The 17750-nt window shown below is 42.9% G+C and overlaps 1 protein-coding gene across 1 annotated transcript in view; it reads left to right on the top strand.

Annotated features, from left to right (window-relative positions):
* The window catches only part of LOC143960443 (uncharacterized), a 98125-nt gene that overhangs the window by 38016 nt on the left and 42359 nt on the right, over window positions 1-17750 (top strand). Inside the window, exons 4-5 of the mRNA XM_077469065.1 lie at window positions 11679-11731; window positions 15621-15718. Of these exons, the coding sequence (XP_077325191.1) occupies window positions 11679-11731; window positions 15621-15718 (151 nt within the window). The remainder of the gene's footprint in view (window positions 1-11678; window positions 11732-15620; window positions 15719-17750) is intronic.

Here is a 17750-nt window from a genome sequence, read left to right as displayed (position 1 = left end):
TAGGGATGATTTACAGTCCCAAGAAACACGTGGACTTGTATGTGGCTGGGAGGAGGTAGCTGCGGATCATGTTGTCCTTAGTGACCTAGAGGACTCCCGGACCGAATGCCTCAGCTAACCTACACTGCATGGCCTCCCTGATCCTGCAAAGCCTGCGGAAGGATCCTCGTATTCTTCGGATCAAGGAGAGGGACCATTACTGGCTGGCCACTCTCCTTGATCCACGGTACAAGGGTAAGGTTGCCGACCTTATCTTGCCATCGCAGAGGATGAGACATCTCCGGGAGGCCTTGCAAAAAGGTCTGTGCAACGCGTTCCCAGAGACTGGAAGGTTACAAACTCCTGGTCCTGGACAACGTGTTGCTGAGGCATCGGTCAGAAGGAGCGGTGGAGAAGGTGGCCGTCTGACTGATGCTTTCAGACAATTTTTTAGTCCGCAGCCCCAAGGTATGATCGGTTCCAGCAACCATCGCCAGCGTCTGATTTACATGGTGCAGGAATACCTAGGGGCAAGGTCAGACTTGGACACCTTTCCCACCGAAAATCCTCTGGCTTACTGGGTCTTGAGGATGGATCACTGGCCAGAGCTTGCACAGTATGCAATTGAGCTACTGGCCTGTCCTGCATCCAGCGTTCTTTCGGAATGCACCTTCAGTGCTGCTGGTGACTTTGTTACCGATCACAGGGTGCGCCTGTCCACCGAATCAGTTGATCGACTGGCCTTCATCAAGATGAATCAGTCTTGGATCACCCACAGCTACCAAGCACCTGAAGCTGATGTAACCGAATAATTTTTTTTAAAATATCACATCCCTTCAAGACTGCCTATGCTGATGCTGAGTGACTGTCCTGTTATGTTGATTGTCTATCCTCTTCCTCCTCCGCTGATATGTTGGAAGAACATTTCTGTTTCTGGGTGATGCCATCAGCCCAATTTTTCTGCCCCTGTTTAACAGGGGCGTTTAATTAAAATTTTTGATGCAATGCTTTGCAGCAGGGCTAATTCCTGCAATAAAACTAGAGTATATGGGAGAGGTTGCAGTGTGGTGGCACCAGCACCAGTGCCTAAGGCCCAATTTTTCTGCCCCTGTTTAACAGGGGCGTTTAATTAAAATTTTTGATGCAATGCTTTGCAGCAGGGCTAATTCCTGCAATAAAACTAGAGTATATGGGAGAGGTTGCAGTGTCGTGGCACCAGCAGCAGTGCCTAAGGCCCAATTTTTCTGCCCCTGTTTAACGGGGACATGTAATTACAATTCTTGATATAATATTTCACAGGAGGGCCCGTTCCTGTGCCCACCTAGAGTAACTGTGAGGACCAGCACCACAACCACCAAAGGTCAATTTTTCTACCACTGTTCAACAATGGCATGTAATTACAATTCTTGATATAATCGTTCACAGCAGGGTGCTCCAGCACCCACCAAGAGTCACTTTGAGGGCTTACAATGTTGTGGCAAAACCAACACCTTGTTCCGCTATTTCTGCAGAGCATATAGGGCAGGCCCCTACTTTCAAACATCCAACTTACAAACATCTCCTACTTGCAAACGGAAGGAGACAACAGCAAGTGAGATGAAAAAAGATGGACGACAAAACAAATTATACAGGGGTGATAACCCTTCCCTATGTTTTCCAAAAAGCTTAAAAATAGTCTTTTTGACTGGAGCTACACTTTAAAAATGTACCAGTTGAAAATTACAAACAGATTCAACTTAACACAACAAACCTACACAGTCCCTGTCTTGTTTGCACCGCCTGTATACTGCTGTTCTGAGTATATAGGGCCTGGGGGCCACACGCATTTCCTTTTTTTTAATATGGGTACGGGGTTCCCCTTAATATGCGTACAAGACCCAAATAGGCTGGTAATGGGCAGGGAGGGCTACCCATGCCATTTTTCTCAATGATTTTCAACCATATTGCAGGAACCAGATATAACATTAAAACCTCAAGCAGTTTTAAATGATGTTATTTCCGTTTAATGTCATTTTGTGCAGGGACTGTTCTAAATACGGGAAACACGTGGCACTTCACAGGCATACTACAGACACCCCCCAGGCACCATATTTAAAGGAATATTTCCCTTTTTTTTTCACTTTAATCGTCATTAAAATCAGTGCTCCTGCCAAAACGGACATTTTTAAAAACATTTTAGGCATTGACCCATGTCCCCTGGGGCAGGAGCCAGGTCCCCAAACCCTTTTTAGGACAGTATCTTGCATATTAGCCATTAAAATTAGCACTTTTAATTTCGAATGTTCGAGTCCCATAGACTTCAATGGGGTTCTAAAGTTCGTACGAATTTGGGGTCCGTTCGAAAGTTCTGGTGCGAACCGAACCGGGGGGTGTTCGGCTCATCCCTAGTCCTTATGTATTGGCTACACAAGTTTTCCTGCTGGTAATATATTTCCTGTCCTAAGATCATAATAATGAACTGCCCTGTATTTGTAGAGGCACAGCGTTGTCATCCTAGGACAGGAAGTGCTCCTCATCTCTGTAACATGGAGGGGTTCTCTAGTTTACAGAAATAATTTAGGAAGATGGGACTGATAATAGTGTTTGAGAATTCAGAGCTTTCTCCATGTCCATGGCCTCCTAGGTCATTATTTTAGGCTTTTTTTCCCCCCTTCAAATATTTGGATATTCTGTGACACATCAAGCTTTATTTCCTGACAAATGTCAGTAGGAGAACGTGCACAGAATAACAATTTATCGGCAGTTACATTAATCCGCCAGCACAGCTCTGTGTAAATGTGGAACAATTCACAATGAAAAATGTTTTTGTCAATAGACGATTAGAGGGAAAAATGAAAACAGAATCATCTGCCTGTGTGGTGCCGTCAGACAAAATCCCGCCGCAAGAATTGCCTCCATTCATCACCCCCTCTCACACGGGTGCCAAGTTAATCATGCAAAATCAGAAAGCTTTTTACAAAACACAATTAAACAGACAATGAGTATGCGAAGAGGCTAACAAAATGTTTGAGTGGTATAAAAGAGCAGGGTTCAGTGGAAGTGTAATGCATTTAGTTAGAGTCATAAATGTGGGGAGGACTGTAATCCTACGTTTCTCTAAGATTTTGGGGACATGTGGGTGACCAAAGTTCTGGGGTGCAGTTTGATTCTGATGTCCTAAGTAAGTGAGACTAAAGGGTAAAGCACGTGGCTGAGCCAACAGGGGCAACGAGCATGTGCAGCAAGGCGGGGCTGTATGGTGTATTATCCATCAATTGTTTAACCACTTGCCTACTGGACCCTTTTACCTGTCCAGGCCAATGTTTTGTATTTTTTTTCACAAAAATAGAGCTTTCTTTTGGTGGTATTTAATCACCACTGGGTTTTTAATTTTTGCAAAAATAAAAAAAATTGAAAAAAAAACAAAAGCATTTTCATAGTGTTTTATAGAATTCTGCAAACAGGTAATGTTTCTCCTTCACTGATGAGGCTGCACTGATGGGCACTTATAGACTTCCCTGGAGCCTGCAACCTGCAAGGAGCAGCATCGAGCTCTACCCTGGAGCCTGCAACCTGCAAGTTGGAGCATAGGTCTCCTAAAGTAAGGCCATCCCTGGTCTATCACCCGCAGGGAAGGGGGGGGCACATATCACCAGTGTCTGTCTTCCATAGGGGGGGGGGCACTGATCGCCGCCATCTGTCTCCCACACGCAGACAGGCACTGATCACTGGCGTCCATCTTCCGTGCCCCCGCCCTGTATTGCTGCCCCCCCCCCCCCCCCAAAATATTAAGCACCAGCCGCCACTGTATTATTGGATTTGGCTGTATTGGACACCTTTTCATGTTTAAAGGCGTGTTTTAAAAATATTCAGAAAAGGAAAGCCTTTTCATTAAGAAGGATAATTCTGTTTGACAAAAGAGATAACAGACCTCAGTTTTCTAAACTGCTGTCAGTTTTTTGAATATTCTCATCGGAAATAAAAGTGATGGGAAAGTCCAACATTTTGTGTTGTCATTGCAAGAGAAATAGAGGAGAAATCTTCCTATGGGTACACTTATTCTGATGACAACTGTCTAAGAGAGAATTTCTTTCTCACTTTCTTTTGTGTCAGCAAGACAGCAGATAAAGGTAAATGTCCCCAATGGCAGACAGACAGCAAACATGTTTTAACTACAGTATCTTGGGTTTTATTTTAAAGGTTGGGTATGGCATCGCAAAGTGGCTAGTGATTATATACTGTATTTATCGGTGTATAACATACCCCAAGTTTAGGAAGGAATTTTAACGAAAAAAGTTTTAGGAGGGAGGTTTAAGGAAAAAAACGTAACTTTAAATGCCCATCAATGCAGCCTTATCAGTGTCCATCTGCAACCTTGTCCATCATTGCAGCATTGCCCAGTGTCCATCTGCAGCCTTGCCCAGTGCCTTTGCAGCCTTGCCCAGTGCCTTTGCAGCCTTGCCCAGTGCCTTTGCAGCCTTGTCCAGTCTCTTTGCAGCATTGCCAGTCTCTTTGCAGCATTGCCCTGTTTTAAATTTGGCGCTGATCTCCGCTGACTGAGCGTAGAGAAGCTAGCGGAGCTGAGATACACAAAGCCGAGTGTACTTTGGCTAGACTCGGCTCTGCTCACAGTCCCGCCCATCTCCACTGATTGCGAGAGGAGAGGAGAGGAGCAAGTGCTGCTGACATACAGATAGCCGAGTGTATTTCGGCTAGACTCGGCTCTGCTCAAAGTCAGGGGTGGGACTGCGAGAGGAGCCAAGTCTAGCCGAAATACACCTGGCTTTCTGTATGTTAGCGGTGCTCGCTCCTCTTGCAATCAGTGGAGGTGGGCGTGACTGCGAGAACAGCCGACTAAAGCCGAGTCTACTTCGGCTCGGCTTTGTGTATCTCAGCTCCCCTCGCTCCTTTCCTCACAATCAGCGGGGGATTAGCGAGGATCGGCATATAACAGGCACCCATGATTTCCCTGGTTTTAAGGGGAAAAAAGTAAGTGTTATACACCAATAAATACGGTTACAGATTAAAATGTAGCTTTGTTGGGGGTGTGTCTGGGCGGCAAGTCATGTACTCCTTCTGTACAAAGCAGGCATATCCCGCATATGCTATTTTAGAAAAAATAGTGGTCAAAGTTAAGATAGCATTTTTTTTTTTTTATACATTCAGCATTCTTTCTAACACCACATTTTTCTTATGGAGCAGATTAAACTCAAATTATTAGAAACAATGCTTTACAAAGGATCTTTGCTTTAAATAACTGTCTCAGCATGGCTGTGCAAGACTCATTCTGTTTTAAGGAGCGGGGGTTAATTGGAAGACACATAGTGGACTGAATTTTTTTTTAGATTGAAAATTAATTAGAAAAGTCCTCCTATGTACTTTTCTCCTTGAACACAAAATCCCTGTTTTCAGATCTTACTCAGTGTGGAGATTATTTTGCTGCGGCTTATAGGGAACATGACTGCACTATCTCACCTGTCTGTGTATTCTGAGAAATATAATTAACAGTTTTTGTCCCTTGGAGTTGTAGATGAGGTAGCTTTCTGACTGGGTGTTAAATCCACAGTGATTCTTCTATCAATTATAGGAGATAACTTGGCCTGTATTAATTTTTTCTGGTGAATCATAGATTTTATACGTTCATCAGAGATACACAACAAAGGAGGAACTGTGGTTTAAGATTTGACTTTATTGGATTTGATGGGGTGTCAGTAATTGCTTGTTAGAAGATAAGTCAAAAAAGATGTTGTTTGCCTCTTTAGTCTTTCTCATCACTTGCACATTTGGCTTTTCGTCTATCCTACTATGACAGTCTTCATCATTGAGTCTACCTTGTAATTAGGAGGTCAGATTATCTGAGCTTTATTTTGTGAATCGGTCTTTCTCTTGAACAGGAATTGACAGTCCAAAGAATAGTTTTAAGTTTCTACCAAGGACATATGTCTATGGAATTGGGGCTTTGGTCAATGGCACCTGTTTAAAATCAGTTTGATACGCTTCTGAGAGCATTCTGAATTAAATGACAGGTGCACGTAACCTATTATTGACCTACTTCTGACCTGCATGTGACTTGCTTCAAGCAGGTTTTGCATTTATAAAGACTTATATCAGAATGGAAAACATGCATGACAAGAACAAAACCTAGTGACACAGGTCATAAAAGTGCATTCCCACGCCTTTTTGGTTATTGTAGACCAGGCTTTCTCAACCTTTTAACCCTAGAGGAACCCCAAAAATAACTTTCATGTCTCGTGGAACTCTTACTAAAACCAAATCATCAGGGCTTAATAGGAACAATGCTCCTTATATTAGTGGTCAATGGGAAGAATGCCCCCCTTAAAGTGGTGTTCAGAATGCCACCCTTAAAGACAGATAAAAAAATATTTGGTGTCATGCTGCTGGCTTTGCTAAGTGGTGTAATTTGGCCAAGTGGCTTGAATAAAAAAATATATTTATAAATCACTGATATCTAGTTGACTACCAAAGACCTAATCTTAAAATAGCAATACAAATAAAATGATTCAACCTTCTCCTACCTCATTTTCTTTTTTTTTTTTTTTTTTTTTTTTTTTTACTCCTTTGTTTAGAATTTTAATATGAACCCCTCTGAATTTACAGCAAGGATTTAGATTATTTTACATGTTTAGTACTGAACAAGATCCATGGGTTACACTGGCTAATGTTATATGTCTGTATTTTAAAAATACAATGTTTGATAACAAAAAAAATGCAATCAAAATGGCATATATTACTAAATAAAAAACACTGCATCTTTGAAGAACCATTGTTGACATCTTTACTCTTACTACCTCTTCCAGATTTGCTGTTCCTTATCTCTTGAAAGAATTGTCTTTTAACTTTAACATAGTTTTAGTGGACAAAAAGTATTTGATTAACTAATTGGTAGAAAAGAGGTTCAGGTCCACATCCCCAATACAATATGTAAAAACCAACCTATATCGGGGGCATCAACCTTCAAATATGGGATGTCTCTATGTTTTAATCTGCAGCGGAGCCTTATTTTAACACTAGTAGCCACTGTTAGGTGATGTGGGTCTGTGAAAGAACTTTTGCACTGCAAAATTCAATCTACAAACTTCAAAGTGATAGTTATGTGCATTTGGATATATATGGTTGACTCTAATGAGCGTCCATTTATTTTGTGCATTCGTTTATCTTGTGCAATAGTCCATTATATTACTCCCCTGTTTTCAGCTTTCTGTCTTACATTCAGATCCGTGCTGGTCTGTCATCCTGTGACTGCTCTGGCCCCCCTTTTGGGAGGTAGTTCTCAGATACGTGAGGGTCCCACCTGGACATGATTTATTTCCATCCTGCTCTGGCTTGCTCGATGTCATTTGGGCATCTCTGTTTTTCCTCTTCTGCGTTGAGCATATGATATCCATTGTTTGAAATACGTAACACATGAGGTCAGTACTGATACCAACATTTATGTTTTTCTAGTCTGTGTCTATAGACAATGACCAAGATTATTAGTCTACAAAATATGTGATACTTTGAATTCTATGTGTAATTATGTTTATATTAATATTGTTGATTGTTTGTATTCAGCTGAAAGTCTATAGCCCATTCCTGTTCCCTAAAGAAGACCCTTACCTCACTTGTTGAAACGCATTGGATTGCATCTGTCTCTCCGACAGTTAGTTTGGGCCTCTTCCATCTATCTATTTGTGGACTGTTTCTTTACATCATTTGTTTCAGTTTTACCCATGTTGTATAATGTTATTTACTTTTTGTGATAAATTTGTATTATTTTATATAAAACATTTTTACTCCTTTGAGTTTTCATGGTCCTCCAAAGTCCCATTTTTATAGTTTCAGTTACCATCTGTGGAGACCTTTAAGCCCAGTAACATACAGTTTGTTCCCACTCTTTATCATTCTCTGCTATGTGCTAATTGACACCTGTAGTTAATCTAATCATACTTCTAAAGTTGGCCATAAGGCCAGTTCTTGCCCATTCTACCTTAAAGTACATGTGTACCAGGAGAAATATGTAGGTTGCCATGGGCCATGATCTCCATCTGAAAATGTTAGTTTCTTGGATGTCTCTGGCTTTATTACTTTCTGAGCCCTGAAACAAGAATTGGAGTAAGCAAAGAATAAAGCAAGTCATAAACCGTTTCTACATGTTCTAGATCAGTGAATTATAAAATATTGAAGCCACTAGGGTAGCTTGAAGACCAGAAAACTAACATTTTCGAAAGGTCTGCAATGACAGCCTACTAATAACCCACCATATAGATTTTTGTTTTCTTTTGGTAATAGGCTCCTTTCCTCCATTTCTCATTTTCATCCATTAAAACATTTAGATTGAATAAGCAATTATTGCAATAGATATGTCTTTGTGCTATTTGGTCTTCCGTCTTTAATGCCTGTAGATTATGCATGCCTATGCACATATGCCAGGCATGTCAGAATTCCGGCCCACGGGCCAATTGTGGCCCATGGTCCGGCTTCATATGGCCCCACTGGTAATTTGGATATATATGTAGCACTCTTATGTTTAGGCAGGGTTGCTCTTAAATTTATTTGCCAAGTGATAGTTGCCTTGGCTAATTGTCAGGAGGTCAATTGATTTTGCCCTAATTCTGGAGTTGCTGCATTTCTCTGTTCTGTCGCTAGATTGCCAGGTATCTGGTGACATTAGATAAAACAGATTAGGAATGAATGGAGTGTCTCAGTCAATGGGCAGGGGTTTTCTTGGGTCCCTTGGCCTGCTAGGAGAGTCTATTTATTTGGGTGGAGTCAGGTGATCGGGGTTCTGTTCCGTGCCACCTGGATGGCTGTCTGGGTGGATGTGTGTTTTATTGCCCCGGGCTGCTAGGGCAGAAACTTAAGGCCTATCACAGGGACATCTGGCTGCTTGGCTGTCTGAGGGCCTATCCAGAAGCAAAAATCAGCATTGGCTTGAGACTGCGGGCTTGTAGTCCATCCAGAAGTAACAGTTCTGCTGGTCAGAGAACCTGTCATAGTCAGAAGTGGAGGAGGAAGCTGTCTATACTAAGGGACCATCCACCTTGTTACCGCGGACCACTGTGAGTAGCTGAAGCAAGTACCAGAGCAGAGCAGTATTCTCACCACCGGGGGATGGTGAAGAAGTGGGAAAACTTCAGCAAGTGCCAAACCAGGGACCCAACCATTGGAAGTGACACTTGCAGAGCATTATTGTGTGCCAAGCCAGGGACCAAGCAGGCCAGTGGGGTGATGCTTAAGGAAGAAACTGAGTGAGAAGACTGGAAGAGCTCAGGGGATCCAGCTGCAAATGGAACAGGAAGTCTAGTGAAAGACTGGGAGCTCAGTGGAGTGAAGTTCTACAATAGGAAATTGTAGAAGAAGTGAAAGAGTTCATTGCAACCTTTGTTAGAAACTGTTACAAGATTGTTGCCATAGGAGACCATAGGAGACAATGTTCCTACTCATGCAGATGTGGTGTCTAGCTGGATACCTTTCCCTGCATGGCTGTTTACCTATAGAAGTGTCGGAGTCTGCCAATTAACATTGCATCTACTTAAGGATGTCCTAGCCCCAACCCTCTCTCCCACAGTTCTGATTACACCCACCATGTCTTGTAACCCACTTTACAGAGAAGGATTTCGGCTGTCCCTAACCCTGAAGGTCACCATTAGGCCTAAAGAGGCCTGAGATTTTTCTACATATATATCGTTTGTGACCCTCAATGAATCGATTTGTTGATGGGGGCCAAAAAAGATATATACCGTATTTAACATTCCTCAGAGGGGACAGGGAGGGGGCGGGATGAGTGCTGTCAGATTACATAAAGGAAAATCTACTGCTAACTCAGCGGCCTCTGTAACAGGAAGTCCCGTCTCCTGGGCTGGCATTGGACGACTATCTATCTTAGGCGGGACTTTGTATTAAAGAGGCCGCTGAGTAAACAGGAGATTCTCCTGTATATAATCTGTTGGCGCTCATCCCGCCACCTCCCGGTCCCCCTTCCTGGATTAGGCTGCACTGATGGCAATAGTGAGGCTGCATTCATAGCAATAATGAGGCTGCATTCAGAGGCTGCATTCATGGCAATGGGGAGGCTGCATTCAGAGGCTGCATTCATGGCAATGGTGAGGCTGCGTTCAGAGGCTGCATTCATGGCAATGGTGAGGCTACATTAATGTCAATGGTGAGGCTGTATTCATGTCAATGGTGAATTTAGAAAATATTGGTGCATTTTGATATGTGAAAAGACTCAGAGCTAAAAAAAAGGTTTAATCAGCGATGGTCATCATTCATAGACAAAATCCTAACACCCTAAGAAGAGGATGCCAGACTGTCATCTTTCTCCTATTCCAATAAACAAAATAGCGTGAATGCATAATACGCCTTAAGCTTAGATTCTAAAGAGATCTTAGAAGGACATTGCCCATTTGCTCGTAGCCTTTGGCCTAAAACAATATCTTGCCTATGATGTAATGAATAAGTTATTATGAGGAGAGAGGAGGAGCATGTCATTTTACTGAGTTTTGTTTGAGCAAAGCGAGAGTCACACACTTTTCAGAAAGACTCTTTATTTCAAGACATGACAATATAAATGCCATTTACTATAGATAAAACAATGTTGGTGGGTACTTCTTTCAGAAAAGCTTGCAAGAACTTACCGGCCTGCCCATTCACAGTGTTCTTGTTCCTGTACTTGCTGTTTTATTTCTATACTGAGTGGTAGTTACTGTCCCAGATATGGACATCATAATGTTTATATTTAACTTCAGTTATAGCTTTTCTAGGTACAAAAAGATTATCAAGCAAGCCTTTACTCATTTAGGTTACAAATGCGCATCACTCCCAATCGCAACCTCCGATCAACCAACCAAAACCTCCTCCTCATCCCCAAGTCCCGGTACAAATCAAGGGGTGAACGAAGATTCGCAGTCCAAGGACCACGGCTATGGAACGTTCTACCCATGAACATCCGCTTGGAAGGAAACCACCGGGCCTTCAGGAAAAAACTCAAGACCCACCTCTTTTAAGTAGGATCAACGTAGGTCGGATCAAGCGCCTTGAGGCAATTCAGTTCGCATTTGTAGCGCTATACAAGTCATTCATTCATTCAATCTAAGGTTGAAAATTCAATGCTGTAAATACATAAGTAATTACCTTATCTTGTAAATATCTTTAGAAGACTAAATACAAAGTTTTGAAAAGAAAAACTAACTCACAAATAGTGAATTAACCAGTCTTCCAAACCTTGATGACTCAGATTGTAATTATTACATAACCTGGATGTAATTGTATCTACAGATCATGTTGCTGGTAATTATTGTTCTCCCCAAGTATGTCACTCTCAGTGAAATTACAAAAATGATACAGAGGAGTTTGAAGGCAGCCCATCAATGCCCATTTATGTTAGATGGGAACACAGTGTACCGCCTTTTTGTCTTGTGATAAAAAAAGACTATCTGAGTAAGTCTAACATATACAATCATGGGTGAAATTGCATTTAAAAATACCCCTAATTTGAGGCTACAATAGAAGAGCATTAACTTAGCAACTAGGTCGTGACTTAAAAGCCTTTGGTCGTTTATTTCCGCTCAGTTATGCCAGCCAGCTTACTCCATGGCCTTTCAAGTAGGATATGATTCATTAATGTGAGCCTAAGTTAGTGAATGCACTTTTTTCTCCCCTTTTAGTTTCATATGTAATTATAGCCTCCCCTGCAGCTAATTTCTTCATCTTTGTTTCAGGGCTCGGAGATAAAAATTTCAAAGTGCCGGACCCAGCTGATTCTGCGTCATTCGTGAGTCACACTAATAATGCTACTTAATATCTCCAGAACAATACAAATTATTTGCACTCATTATTTCCTACAGCTTGACATGGGTTCTTTGCATTGTATTCTCTTTTCTTGTAAAGAAAATTATTGTACCAAAAGACAGAGATACTATCGCTCTCTGTGGGTTTTGGGAACATAACCTTATGTTCTTAGTTAATGGCTAGCTCTACATAAAACCTATATTTTTTGTTTTGAATGGACGAAAGTGGGATTAGCCAATTCCTTACTTCTTTATATGTCAACATAATCTTGATGTAGGTTGTAGGCTGCCCAACTATGGCCATTATAAAGACAAAGAAGGTGCCTTTATAAAGTGTGTAATGCCAAAACTTTGCTTTTTGTAGTTCTCAATAGAGTAGAGTAGGATTAAAACCCCTGTCAGGATTTTATTGCCGTCTGTGTCCTGCTAGGGAGATTTATTTTCACTTCTTGTCTTGGAGACTCAACAGGAAGTGATAAGAAATGTCCTTAAAGTCGTAGGAATTCCCAACTTAAATAGTCATTACCGGAAAATGTATCTCCATTTAAAGATTTAGCCTTGGCTTCAGTCTCATTACAACTTTCAAGTGTAGGATTTTCCCTTACGTTCTGTTTAGTGACAATGGTTACCACAACAAATAAACGGGCTAAACTCCACATTGAGACACAGACCACAATAAAAACTTGGCAGCAGGTGAAACCCTTGCCTACTAAAAAAAAGAGTTATGCCTTTACTTTAAAAATGGTGGATTATGCACAAGATGAAATGTTCTGCCATTACACTCTTGTAAAGGTCACATAGATGGTTAAAGACAGAAACTGTAAGAGCCGGTTCACACAGCGGGCGATGCGAGGCGACACGACTCGCCTCGCCTCGCTCTCGCAAGTCGCCCCCGTTCTGTACAATGGAACCGTTCTGAGAGGAGCGACTCGAGTCGCTCCGACTCAGAAAAAAGGTTCCTGTACTACTTTTGGGCGACCTCGGGGCGACTTGCATTGACTTCTATACAGAAGTCATCTGCAAGTTGCCGCTGAGGTCGCGGCAGGTCGCGGCGAGGCAAGTCGGAGTCGCCTCGCCTCGCCTGCAGTGTGAACCGGCCCTAAGAGATAACTCCCCACTGCAGTTCACAAAATATTTTAAAAAGTCAGCTAGTCTATTAACTGATATTATTCCAAGAATGAGATGTTAGCTTTGGATTGATTTACAGTCTAAATTCTTGCCCTGTGGTTTATTTTAATGATTGGTCAACGTTTCTACTTCGGGTCATGAAGTATAAAAAATAAATACAATTTTACTATATATGGTTGTTAGGCTTTTTCAGCATGAAGGATTGAATAGCTTTCCAATCTTTGAGTGGCTTAGAGTGAAGTCAAAGCCAAACTGGGGGACATTTGATAGACTCTGGATATCTCACTGCACTATTGAAACACTTAGCCCTTGTACACACGGTCAGAGATTCCGACGGAATGTGTCCTATCGGACCGTTTTGTCAGATATTCTGACTGTGTGTGGTCTCCATTGGACTGTTTCCGTCTGAATATCCGACGGACCAACTTTTCCAACTTGCCGGTAAAATTTTCCGACAAAATGCTCCGATCGGACATAATCCATTCATGTGTAGCCTACTCCGACGGACAAAGTGCCACGCATGCTCAGATCAAATTCCTAGACCAAAGCTATTGGCTACTAGCCTGAACATAGTCCCGTCGTAACGAAATAATGTCATCACGTTATGTACAATCGGATTTTCCGACAACTTTGTCCGACCGTGTGTATGCAACATCACTTCCGGACCTCTTCCGGAATTAATCCGTCGGAATTACTCAGACGGAGTTGGTCGTCGGAATCTCTGATCGTGTGTACAAGGGCTTAGGGGGATTTTTATGGTGCTGTCCTTCGCATCTCCAACTGGAAGGAATTTCAGGTAGACCCAGAACACCCAGGTTGGATTTTACCTTCCCATTGGTCCGAGAGCATCTATCAGAGTTCATGGCCAAGCAAAAAACTAATTTTTTTTCCTCGTATGTGTTTTTTTTATCTCCAGATATGTCTGAGTTTTTTCCCCTCAGAAAGCAAGTTTTTCTATCTCGCAAAACGCGTAGAGAATTTCAGCAGTATACTTCATATTTGCCAATGGATATTAGCATGGACAAATCTTTTTGTCCTTGCTAATGCAAGGTTTTTCCAAATTTGTATACAGTAATGTGACGTGTGTACATTTACTGTTGATATATAATGATACTTATGTTTTGTTATGTGTGAATTATCTCTGTAAACAATAAATACGTTTTTATGAAAATACATGTTTTGTGATGGGACTCACAAAGTCCATTGGGCTATAAGTAGCTATAAGAAGTTGTGGTGCATATACCTCTATTTGATGTCATTCTAATCTATTAGTCCCTTTAAAGTCCCTTAATATCAACCTTGTACAGTCACTGTAAAGCTGATAGAGGGTGAAAAAACACACATAGACAATTTATGTTCTAACAAGAACCAATCTGATAAGATGGGAAAACAGAGTGACAGAGAGATGAGCTCGTTAGTCTGCTTCTTCTCCTTTTACTGAGTAATCACAGGCTGGAGCAGGGACAAAACCTGTAAGGCCCCTTTCACACTGGGGCAGGATTCAGGCGTTACAGCGCTAAAAATAGCGCCTGTGTAGCGCCTGAAAAAAACCGGCCCCTTTCCCTTCAGTGTGAAAGCCGGAGGGCTTTCACACTAGAGTGATGCGCTGGCAGGACGGTGAAAAAAGTCCTGCTAGCCGCATCTTTGGAGCCGTGAAGGAGCGGTGTATTCACCGCTCCTATACCGCTCCTACCCATTGAAATCAATGGGACACCGCGGCAATACCGCCGGCAAAGCGCCGCTGCAGCGGCGCTTTGCGGGCGGGTTTAACCCTTTTTCGGCCGCTAGCGGGGGTTAAAACCACCCCGCTAGCGCCCGCAGACCGCCGCTAAAACGACGGTAAAGCGCCGCTAAAAATAGCGGCGCTTTACCGCCGACGCCGCTCCCGCCCCAGTGTGAAAGCAGCCTAAGTGTTACTGAAATGTAGTAGAGAAAAAGTCAGGTCTTGCCAGACATGGCTGTACTTTATGGCAGAGCTGTGTAAATCTCAGAATTGAAAGGGCAAGCATGCTAATCCTTTGGAAGTTAAAACATCTCCCATATAAGTATTTCATCTGTACATTTATCCAATTGCTTGTATTCAGTTTAAAACGATTTCTTTATTAGGAGGCGCACAAATAAAGCGGAGGTCCGTCTACCACTGCAAATTTAAAAGCCAGCAGCTGCATTTACTGCAACTGCTAACTTTTAATAATCGGACACTTACCTGTCCTGGAGTGCAGCGATGTCGGCAACACAGCTGATGTTTCCATCAGCTGTCGGGTGCATGCTGCCTCCATTGTGAGTAAAGGAACTTGGCAGAGAAGCCTTATGGCTTCACGCTGGGAACCCTACTGCATATGTACGAGGCTCCGCTCCTCTCTCCTACTGGCCTGGCGGCCAGGGAAGGAGGAGGGAGGAGGAGGGAGCCCGGGCGGTGACATCAATACCCGCGGCTGAGGCTCCCGGAAGTGGGAACAGGATACCTGTGAAAAACAGGTATCCTGTCCCCTCTCCCCCCCGAAAGGTGGCAAATGTGGCACCTGAGGGAGGAAGGTGTACAACGAATGGAAGTTCCACTTTTCAGTGGAACTCTGCTTTAAAGTAAGAAATAAAGGTAGAGAGGTGTGAAATGTGCCAAGACGGTAACTGCACTTAATGCATTTGTGTTTTGATTTTTAAAAACCTCAGATTATTGCAATTTTTGGCTTGAGGACTTCATTTTTTATAGACTCACTTTTAAAGTGTTAACTTTAACTTCTGCAGAAAAATGACAGCTGCTGCAAACTGTTGAATATAGTGAGGCAAGATCTACAGCTGAGTGACAATGAGGACAGCAAACCAGAGAACACAGAAAATCCGAGGTATATTTTTTCCACCCTAATCTCCTATGGCAGCTAACATGTTAGCAGGTTAGCAGTGCAGTGTTTCTAAATTTCAGTTAGTTTTTTATTGTAAATGTATGTGTGAGGGAACTGCTTGGGTATGCCGACTAGGTGCTTCCATCCGCCAAACAGCTCCTCCTGTCCTCCGAACTGTTCCAAGCACAACAAACATTGTACATAGACGAAAGGCTGTTTATTGAACAGAAATACCATGGATCCTCGGATTGCAAGTAACATGGTAAACAAGCGTTTTGCAATACGAGCAATTCTTAAAAAAAAATCCTGATTTGGTTTGCCACTGTTGTCTCGCAAAACAAGCAAGATTCAAGCCTCTGCGGTGTGCAGTACCGCATTTAGCCAGAGGTGTGGGGGTGCATGTGACACTCGGAGCCATTCAGAAATATTCAGAAACACTTGGGAATACTATGTGTCTGAGTGTTTCTGAGGCTTTCCGAGGGTTTCTGAGTGTATCCGAGCCATCTCCGAGTCTCTCCGAGGCTCCCCCACCTCTGGCCACATGCGGTATTGCTGTTGCTAGGGGCAACTAGAGAAATGTCGGGGTGCTTAAGCAACCAGCCAAGAGGAGTCATAGTGACATGGCATGGTGACCCTGGTAGAGAGGGGGTTTGTGAGCTTGGCCCCCTTGCTAGTGACTGGTGCCCCACATACAGGGACCAATATCGCTGCACAAGATATTCCAGGTACCTAGCCTGAGATGTCCTGGAAGAGAAGGCGAGCGAGAGGCCTTCTCAGGTAAAATCTTAGGAACATGTGAAGAGATGATCTCTTGTGTCATGGAGAAGTCTTATAATGCCACTGGAAGTGAGAACACACTTAAGGCTGGTGGAGTGGGGTACAGGCTCCATGGTATCCACTTAGAATTGCTGCACCCATTGGGAGAAGCTAAAATAAGTGAAATATACCCAAAGGATTAACTGTGCAGGAGGAACATGCTCACTTCTTAAGGCTGATTTCACATGACCACAGCCTCAGTCTGTAAATGCAGGCATTAGCGAGCATGGTACTGTGACCGAAGTCTTGACCAGTGTAGTTCAGAGGTACCCATCCTGCCTCTTACTGCTGTACCACTTGTACTCCAACATCCCCATTTCGTACCCTTCTAAAATGATGAGACCACACCTTAATTTTGGAGTATAAATGGCCATATCAGCCTATTTATTATTCACACCATATAAATAACTCCAATATCAAATATATACCAAAATATCACCTCCGTAACAACTTGTTTAACTCCAGTCTGTTGGTCTTTGACGGCACCCCGGAACTCCAACACATATTCCACCAATACACTGCGGGACCTTTTTCCACACGATAGGCCTCCAGAGGATAATCAGCTCGGAGACAACCCCCTTCCCACAGTGCAACCATTACATATTCCAGCTAACCTTTCGCTGGAATACACCAGAGGGGCACATACTACCGATGAGCCCAACCACCCCTTTCCATCACATATGCTTACTGCCACCGTCAAAGACCAACAAAACACCTCCAATCCACAGCTGCCATGACGACCATCTGCCATGCTCCTGAAAGATAGAAAACACATAAACCAACAAACACAGACAACATATAGGGAGGGCGGGTGGGAAAAACTGCCTCCTCCTTTCTTTCTCCACAACTTTCTGTTCCCCAGCCCAGTCCCACCTCCTCCTTATATATTACCACTCCCCCTTGGACTTTACTCACTGTCCCCTCCCCTCTTATCTCTTCATATTAACCCATGCATTGTCTCCCCTAAACACACTGTCATGCCCGGCCCTGCACTACTTTTCTTTTCTGTCTTTTCCATTCCGGGCCTCACTGGAGAGTTAACCAAACATGTGGTGTAGAGTGTGCTCACTTCTAAGTTGGAGTGCTGCCTTAACATAGTTACATAGTAAATCTGGTTGAAAAAAGTCCATCCAGTCCAACCAACGGAGGGAAAAAAACACACACACACAAACAAAAACCTCCATAGACAATGGCGTTTATTTACTAAAGGCAAATCCAC

This window comes from Lithobates pipiens, unplaced genomic scaffold (genome assembly GCF_037356315.1).
Source record: "Lithobates pipiens isolate NorthernLeopardFrog02 unplaced genomic scaffold, aLitPip1_a1.2 Scaffold_8, whole genome shotgun sequence".
Classification (NCBI taxonomy): domain Eukaryota; kingdom Metazoa; phylum Chordata; class Amphibia; order Anura; family Ranidae; genus Lithobates; species Lithobates pipiens.
The sequence above is the reverse complement of the archived record's forward strand: the minus strand, read 5'-3'. Positions and strand labels throughout refer to the sequence as shown.